Genomic DNA, 8,758 nt, shown 5'->3' on the forward strand with positions numbered 1-8,758 from the left:
GCGCCATACTGAGCCACCTCCCTATCCAGATATGTGCTGTTTGTCAGGTCTCTCAGATCTGCATAGGGACACTCACACAAGCATTCCCTGCTGTCCACAGTAATTACATGGAAGGTGCAGCTGATTCCTATGCCACCAATATGAAATGGTAGCGTGCTTTAATCTGTGACCCTGCCATGTCTGCACCTGTGGACTTTCCTTGTCATTTTTTCTTTAGCCTCCATGCTATAATGTCTGTTGTATGTCCTACCCATTGTTTATACTTCTTTAAATATTCCAGAGAGGACATCAAACACTGTGGAGAGCAGGAGACAAGGCAATTACAGAATCTATGCCTGTTCAGATGACCGTTCCTGCTGATTTTCCTGCCCAACACCCTCATGTCCTGTCCATCCTGTGCATGGCCACTGTGGAGCTTTGTAGAGTTTATTTCAGTTCATGGGCAGGAGTGCTTCCTTTGTGGTGCTGTTGGATTTGCTTGCTAGCTCTAATAATATTCCCTGAGATTCTCTACACACATTGGTAATGGACGATGTCACCTTTCCTCGTGTGATGATGACAGCTAGACCACCTGCCACTATCACTTCTAGCTACTGCTCCTTCTCAGCTCTCTATGCTAGACATGCATCCATTGTTCACCCAGGAAGCCTGTCTTCAACATGCAGCCCTGGGTCTCCAATCCTCAGAGACACTGGAAATCCCAGCTCAGGGGCTAGATGAAGTGTACAGCTAGATTCTTGATGAGACAGGGACTAGGCTGGTATATATAAACTTTTCCTGAGCCAAATACCTAGGTGGCCAATGATGTGATGTGTGTGGGTCCTTCATCATCAGAGCCCACATGATAGGCCCTATGCCCTGGAAGGGACATGTATACCACTCAGTATCTTCTAAACAGTCCCTGGCATAGCACATGCGCAGAATGAGGACTGAGTGAGCCATTTTTGGTGATGACTCCTGGGTTTGTCCCATGGAGGGTTCCCTAGACATAGTGAACAGTGAGACTACATGAAACCCATTCCCTACAGAAGAAATGTATAAAATTTCCATGGGCTCAGCCTTGTTATTGTTGATCAACCCTAGAATTGTGGGGTACCCTGGCAATTCTTTGTGATAACCACCTGTTTAAACAAGGTGCAGTGTGTACGCACAGCGTTGGACGCAGGGACGGCGAGAATGGTGAGCACCATTACAGTTAGGCTGATGTTATCCTTGTCTGCATGCTTCCCCTGTCAGTGTGACAGAAAAGAAGCCCAGAGAGTAGAGACCTCTGTCCAGGAGCCCCGATATGGGGCTCTGTGTCCCTAATTGTTAGGGGCACTGCTGAGCCCAGGAATGCCACGTCACAGTCACACAGTTTAGTCACATAGTTTATATTGTTCACCGCTGCAGGTATTTGCCCACTTTCTGCCACACCAGCTGCTTGCTTTCCCTGCTTCCAGGGTGGACTGTGAGGGTCCCATTTCCATGATCAACCTGTTTGGCTCAAAGTTGCAGTCCACGGGTAAAACATAAGTAGATTGTACCACTGGAAAAAAGAACGATATCTTTTAAGAAGAGTAAATAATTCACTTTTATTAATATCCAAACATAAATAAAAACCCAACAATGAAAACAACAATATGAAAAACAAAGAATCCAACAATACAATAAGATAAAGCATGAGATAAGCTTAGGTGGGGAACCTCAGCTGGGTAGAACTCTGCAGATCATTCTCCTAACTATATGTCAACCTCAGGCAGAAGGAAAATGAAATCTGGTGTACCTAACTGCACAGTGTAAGACAGAAATAACTGCCTGGCCGGTGAAACATCTCCAGCCTCATCTGCAGCCTCATCTGCTGCCACATCTGCAGCCTCATCTGCAACCACATCTACAGATGAGTGTGTATCAGCTGATGTGGGCAGATCTTGATCTAAAGTCGGAAGCAGCTATATTGTGGCTTTTGGTTCAAAGGGATCCAGATCTGCTGTTTTCACAAGCTCAGTGTCCTCTAGGGGTTGCTCGTCTCCCTGTGGCTCTGCCATAGAAGCTGGCCTCAGAGCCAGAGTCTCCTGCCTCCCAGAGGCATCCTGCCCTGGGGGATCTGGAGTTGTTGTACAATATAAAGGCAGAAAGGGACAGGCTTTTAGTGGAGACAGCCTAGGACAGGGGAGTTTCCCCCAAGATGCTGTTGATGGCCACACAAGGCCTTTTCATGCCAGAGGATCCCCAGTCCTCTCCTCACAGTGGATCTTCTTACCTGACTGCAGTCCATCCCTGGCATCATGCCAAACTCTTGAGAATACCCTGGTGAAACCCATCACCAAAACCCCCTCCTACCTTGCCAGGCAGCCAACACCAGACCTACTTACCTTCCTCAAGTTTAAGTGAGATGGCCTCCTGATCCTCCAACATGGAGGGAGGCTCCCTGGCTTGGGTATCTACATCTAGGGAAGGCACATTGAGCCTCACGTACTCCGTGAACTGACTTAAAACAGCCAGGTCTGGGGACTCATAAAAATCCTGGGGGAATTTCTGAAACCAGCCGAACAGAAAGCTGAATATGGCACTGAGGGAAGAGAAGGTTGAAGGGAAGTTGAGTCAGAAGCCTGGCCTCACTTCTCAAGAAGAGCTGTGGGCCCCATTAGATGAGTCAATAGCCGCCAGCCTGTGTGCTGAGGAGCATAGTGGCCAGGGGTGTGCAGCTGTGTGCAGAGGACTCCAGACACTTTCTGTCCCTTGGAGGACAGATTGGGCTAACTGGGCTGGGCTGTAGTGGGGATGGATTCTCCCAAGGCCCTTCAGTTTCCTTCCTTCCCTCTGCTCCTCAGAACCAAGGAGCCTATTGGAGCCCTCCATTTTTCTCCACCTGCAGGTGAAGTCCCTCTAGTGGGAATCCCCAAAGCAGGGCACCTGTCAAGTGTTTAGTCCTCAGCAAATGCCCTACCCCACTGTACTGATAGGCCCTTACCTCCCTCTTCCCCTTCCAACTCCATAGATTGGCTCTTAACTGTGTCACCCCACACCCACCCTTTTGCACCCATGGGCTCTTACCTCCCAGTCACCTGAAGCCCACTCACCTCTTAGTTTGCTGGTCTTCCGCACAGTCTGGCCGGAAGGATGCATACCTGTGGCATTTCATGAGGGTGTCACCCTAAGGCCTTGTGTCCCCAACCTACTAATAGATCTACCAGGAGCTACTTGAGTCTGAACACTGGACAAAGGAAACACAGATCCTGAGGTCTCTCTGAACTGTTCTGACTTCCGTGCTGAGGTCACAGGTCTTTAGAGATCCTCACACAAAGGGTGGAGGCCTAGCTGTCCCTGCGAGGGCTCTTGGTTGGTTCCCGGCTCTTGCCGTCCCCCACCACGACACACCCCCACCCCAGGACCCTTCTCAGGTTCCATTAATCCCTTATAGGTCAGATAGGTCCTAGAACTGTTTATACAAATGGGGAAAGAGCTCTTTCCAAGGCACAAGAAAGGGTGGTGTTTGACACTCCATGGGGTCAGTGAAAAACACAAACTAGAGCCCCCCATGGCTCTTTTCCAGAGCCTCATGGTCTGGATGTGACCATGTCACTTTGCAGGTTCAGGCCCAGGACCAACACTGCCAGGGTCCAATCACACTTGTTCTATGGGAGCACAGCGTCCTGGAGAAGAGCAGAGCTCTCCTAACACCTATGTTGGCTACAGCCACTCACGTTTTCATCAGCAGGTCCAGCACCTCCCAGGTGGTAGCATACGTTTGGTACATAGCAACAAAAATGTCGAGACAGAGGTGGTCGCGGTTCTGAATAGCAGCTGGTATGTAGTCAATCATCTGTTGAACGTATTCTCGACTCTTGTAGTTGAATCTGGGGTGATTGGGCATAGAGTCTGGCTCCTGTTCATTTTCACAAAAGACCTAGGAAGGTGGGAGGGTCTAAATGTGGAAACTATGAAAGACATCAGAATCTATTACCAAAGAGTGATCATTAAGCATCAAGGATGTTCCTCAGTGTCTCACAGGAACACACACCCAGGCAGGGACCTCGGGGAGCACGGGGACTAACAAAAATGTTCCTGCTAAGGCTGGCCTGTGTTACCTCGAGTTCCCAGCGGGAAGCATGCCTGAAGTGTGTCAGAGGGCGAATCAAACGTCTCCAAAAGCAGACAAGGCGACCTCTCTTGGCTTTTTTGTGGCGAGAGCCTCTGGAAGCCTGAAAACAGGAGAACATCCTGCTTCCTCTAGGTCCTCCAGACAAGTAAGTCAGGTAAGGCTACTGCTGGCCTCTGGTTACCTGGGAACCAGCATTCTGAGTTCCATCTGGACTGTTAAGCCAGTAAGGTCACTTCCTGAGGTGCTCCAGCCGGAGCCCCTCCTCATATCCTCTCTCTAGTGGTTACCGTTGATGTCCTTCTCTCTTCCATGTGTACAATGAGACACAGGGGCATCCATAAGCTCATACCTCTACACTGTCCTGGGAAGCCTGGCTTCAGGAAGACCCTCAGTTGTAAGAAAGCAGGCAGAAGTTTCCAAACTATCCCCTCTATACCACAAGCATCCCAGGAAGAAGCAATTTCCTCTTAGGGTCTTCTCACTGTCCTGACCTGCTCCCTGCAGATCATTCCAGCATGGGTTTCCTAGTATGTCATCCTGTGTATATGATCACACGTGCCCTATACCTGGCAAACCTCCTAATAGAGTTACCTGAGGAGAAGGCAAACATAGGCACTTGTGCCATTCACACACATGTACACGAAAGCATATGCATACATAAACACCCAAACATACATACACACAGGCCCAGGCCCAGGGGCACAGAGAGCGTTCTTTTACACATGGCCAGAAGCATGTCAGTGCAGAAAGGTCCCTCCTAGGTGAGCATTAGGGTTATAATGGAGGTGAGTGTGGGGATAACGAACTTTAGCAAAGTGTATGTGGTCATCTTTAATTGTGCCTTTCTCTTAGGGGAGTGGGCGGGGCTCCTCTGCTTTTCCATGTGTTCTATTTGGGCTTCCACAGGCCTCAGTGTGCTTCTTCTGTGTTCCCCAGACGATGGCTGACTGGGTTCTGGTTTGCAGGGTGTCCCATGCTGCTCACTATAGCATTCCCTACCCTGAGGAAAAACTTTGCACAGACATTAAGACCTTGGAAGAGTTTCCATATCCTTATTCTTTGATGAGTACTATAAAATAAATTCATAGGTCAATTTTTATTGTTGAAGAAAAATGGGAAACGTAATCTGTCCGTGCAAAAATAGATGAGGGAGGAAGGAAAAAAGAGAGGTGTTTGTGGTTCCTACATTTTAAGAAATAACAATCATATTGGTATACACAGCGTGAGTCTCTCTTGGGAAGGAAACAGGATCAATGGAGGTCAATGGGGGTAGAAGGATGGATGGGAGGCCTGCCGAATACAAGTATGTATTTATATGACAATGGCCCCCTGTCCCACATTACCATGCACATGAACTTTTACATAGTTAAAAATGTTTTGTTTCTTTGAAAAAGTCTTATCATTTTACATGGATGGGTGCATGTGTTTCTACAACTGCGTGTGCTGTGTGCACAGAAACCAGAAGAGTCCAGTGGGTCTCCTGTACTCTGGTTCTGCATGGTTGTGAGCCACCTTGTGGGTGCAGGGAAATGAACCCAGGTCCTCTGCAAGAGCAGCCAGTGCCCTTAACAGCTGAGCCACAGGTATGAGTCCATTTTGGGTTTTTGCTGGTCAGAGTAGTCCAGTGTAGAAAGCACAATGGTGTCCAGTGCTTCCTAGCAGAAAGTTTCCAGCTGGGTTGGAGGACACAACCTGGTAGTGAGTATCATTAATTTCTGATCCCTTAATTAAATTATTATATCAAAATGATTAAATATTAGCCCCCTCGGGTAATAGCCACACCTATTCCAGCTACAACTGTGCAATTTCCATGACAGCTCATTGGAGATTGGTGGAACTCTACCCCAGGACACAGGGGGGGGGGCTGCCCATCATATGAGGTCTCAAGGGCCCAAAGTCTTCCTAACTCTGGCCTGCCAAGGGATGCTTTGCTGTCTGAACACTGGGACAGCTATGGTCTGGCTTCCCCACAGCAGGGTGGTGGAGACCCCACAGAAGACCTCTAAGAGCCTGGCCTTAAAAGAAATTGACATATCGGGACACTAACAAAAGTCCAACAGCCTCAACATAAGGGAAGCACCAGGAACCTGGTCCTAGGCAGTAGAAAGTTCTAGAAGAAATGGTCTTGTCAAGCCTACTGTGGTTATACAAATGGAACCTGAAGTACTTTGTCTGGAGAACATATGTTTGTTTGTTTGTTTGTTTTTTAATTTTTAACTGAGGTTTGAAAATTGTGCTCCGAAGAAACTTCACAAATTGTCTCCCAGGGATAACCTGAGGAGGAATATGTATCTTTAACCACAGTTTAATTGACATAAACAGGTTGACTTCCCTTGAACCTCTTCCAGAGGAGATGATGCTGCATCGTGTGGCCACTAGAGGGCGGTGGTTGTCCATTGAGCACAAAAAGAGCCTCCTGGACCTGTGTGCTGGCATTTCCGTGACAATTAGGATAGAGATGGGGGTGGAGGTGGCTCCTACAGTGATCTCAACAGAGCAGAATTGGGGGCAGGGGCTTCATTCCTATCTCTGGTCCCCTTGATAGGCTGTGAAGAAAACATCAGATAGTTTAGCTTTCCCGTTATCTGATTCTCTTCAGAGCAAGGGCCCTGCCTCTGTGAAAGGTGCCCCATTCCACCTCTTGCAGAAGCATGGGCCAATTTGGCCAAACCAACTGACAGTTCCTTTTCTGGGGCAGAGGCTGTAGAGGGTAATTAATGGGAGTTCTTCAGAGGCTCATTTCCAGACAGCTTTAGCTTTACCTAGAAATGCTAGGAAAAGGTTTGTCCCATGTTCAAGGACACCCAAGTCCCTTGTATATTCTGGGTTGCCCTGGATGACAGCCCCTTTCCAAGCTGTGTTGGCATAGAGACCATGGTCACTTACACAGAGTGGGACTGTGACAGCAGCTCCATCTTGTCTGGCTCCTCCTCTTTGCCCAGGGGAGTCAGGGGAGCCTGGGTGAGCATCCCAGGGACACTGTTGGGGCTACTCTGAACCAGGAAGCCACTAGTCAAATATGCTTGTGTCCTGACACCCCAGCTCCTCAAAGTTCAGCCCATGTCCCCCTGACATTCACCTGAGGCCATATAGGCAGCTAAGCCTCCAAGGGTTGTTAGTGTCAGAGCCTGGGTCCTGGCAGCCGGACACCTACACTGTGGCCACCCATTTCCTATGGACCTGTTAGACAGAAGTGAGAAGTAGAGAAAGCCTGGGTATAGTGATGAGTGCCTTTTTCCCAGGACTCAGGAAGCTGTCACAGTTGGATGCCTGTGAGTTCTACATAATGAATTCTGGGAGAGTCAGGCTACATAAGGGAAAGACTCTCTCAAGACCAAACAAAACAAAACAAACAAACAAAAAAGTAACAGAGAAAAGAGATATAATTCAAGTCAGCACACTGGAAAGAGGAACAAATAATGGGGTCCAAAGTCACTCCACCCCAACTTAGGGTCCTCGAATGAGTGTTCCTTTGCAATAGAAAGCAAGAAGTATGCCAAACTAAGCAGTCCTGATTGATGGGAGCTTGGGCTCACACTGAGCTACCCAGCCTTTGTGCCTGTGCATTCTGTGAGGTGATCTGACCAGTGACCAGAACTCTCTGAGGCTTTTGTGGGAGCCAAGTTTCTCCTACTGCCAGTGCCAGGCTTCCTCCTCAGCCCTGTGACTACAGAAAATTCCAGAAGTGATTCCAATTGTTTCAGGTGTGTTCGCTTCCATTTCCTGGTATCTGATAGAAGGAGTGCAGTGTCTCTTTGGTGCAGTGTCTTCATATTCTCCGGGTCAGTTATGTTTCCCCAGTCTTTCTCTGTACAACTGATTGAATGAAGATGCCCATGGCCACGACTAACAACATAAATGGAATAGAAGTGGGAGTCAGGGTTAGTGTAAATTTAATTAACTTTAATGTAAATCTAGGTAAAAAATTAATCTGGCAGCTGTATTTCTTTACCTTCTGTAGTCCCCAACAACCACACAGAGAAGTCAAGTTTATTAAAATACCCTTGAGACGAATATTGAGCANATCTTACTCCATTCTAAACCTGCAAGCTCATGAGGATTCCTCCCAGAAAATATCTCCTCATTACTTGCAATTTTTGTCTTTTCTTGATCCATCTCTCTCTCCTCAAGCTTCATGAACCTCTCCTCATGGCTCCATTCCTTCCCTTTCTGCATCTTTCCCCATTCCTCCTAGAATAGGAAGTCCCACCATATCCTCTCTAAAGCTCTGGATTGACTCATTGGCTTTTATTGGCAAGGCAGAGAACGAATGAAGAGCAGTGTTTTTAAAACTTGAGACAGGACTTTCTAAGAATAAACAGAACAGAGCTATGTCAGGATAGAACCCAGATAGTGGGATAGAGGAAACAGTGTTTGAAATGACACAAGGGTAAACTTTAAATAGTGTACAAAAACATTAAGCCTAAAGGTAAGAGCACATTCATGGTCTTGCCAGGCAACCCTACACAAGAATCTTTGCTCTAGATTTTTTGGGTTTTAGCTATAGTTGAAAGGGCTGGCACTATTGTCTCCATTTTGTTGTTGGCTGGGATACAGATCAAGCCATGAACCACATGTTGCCTTCAAAACCTTAGCTTCCTCTACACCAGCTTCTCAAGTACCAAGTCACATCTATGCTGGCTAGTATCTTGTCAACCTGATACAGACAGCATC

General features: G+C 47.6%; 1 protein-coding gene across 1 annotated transcript; it reads right to left on the minus strand.

The window, feature by feature from the left end:
- Positions 1 to 1,358: 1,358 nt before the first annotated feature.
- On the minus strand, positions 1,359 to 4,252 carry LOC110293981. Its single transcript, XM_029477816.1, has 5 exons — positions 4,071 to 4,252; positions 3,687 to 3,889; positions 3,063 to 3,110; positions 2,355 to 2,551; positions 1,359 to 1,528 (listed from the first exon to the last, which is right to left on the minus strand). The coding sequence occupies exons 1-5, from the start codon at positions 4,200 to 4,202 to the stop codon at positions 1,359 to 1,361; spliced, it is 750 nt and encodes a 249-aa protein (XP_029333676.1). The 5' UTR covers positions 4,203 to 4,252.
- Between the last annotated feature and the right edge of the window lie 4,506 nt (positions 4,253 to 8,758).

This window comes from Mus caroli, chromosome 5, assembly GCF_900094665.2.
Source record: "Mus caroli chromosome 5, CAROLI_EIJ_v1.1, whole genome shotgun sequence".
Lineage (NCBI taxonomy): Eukaryota > Metazoa > Chordata > Mammalia > Rodentia > Muridae > Mus > Mus caroli.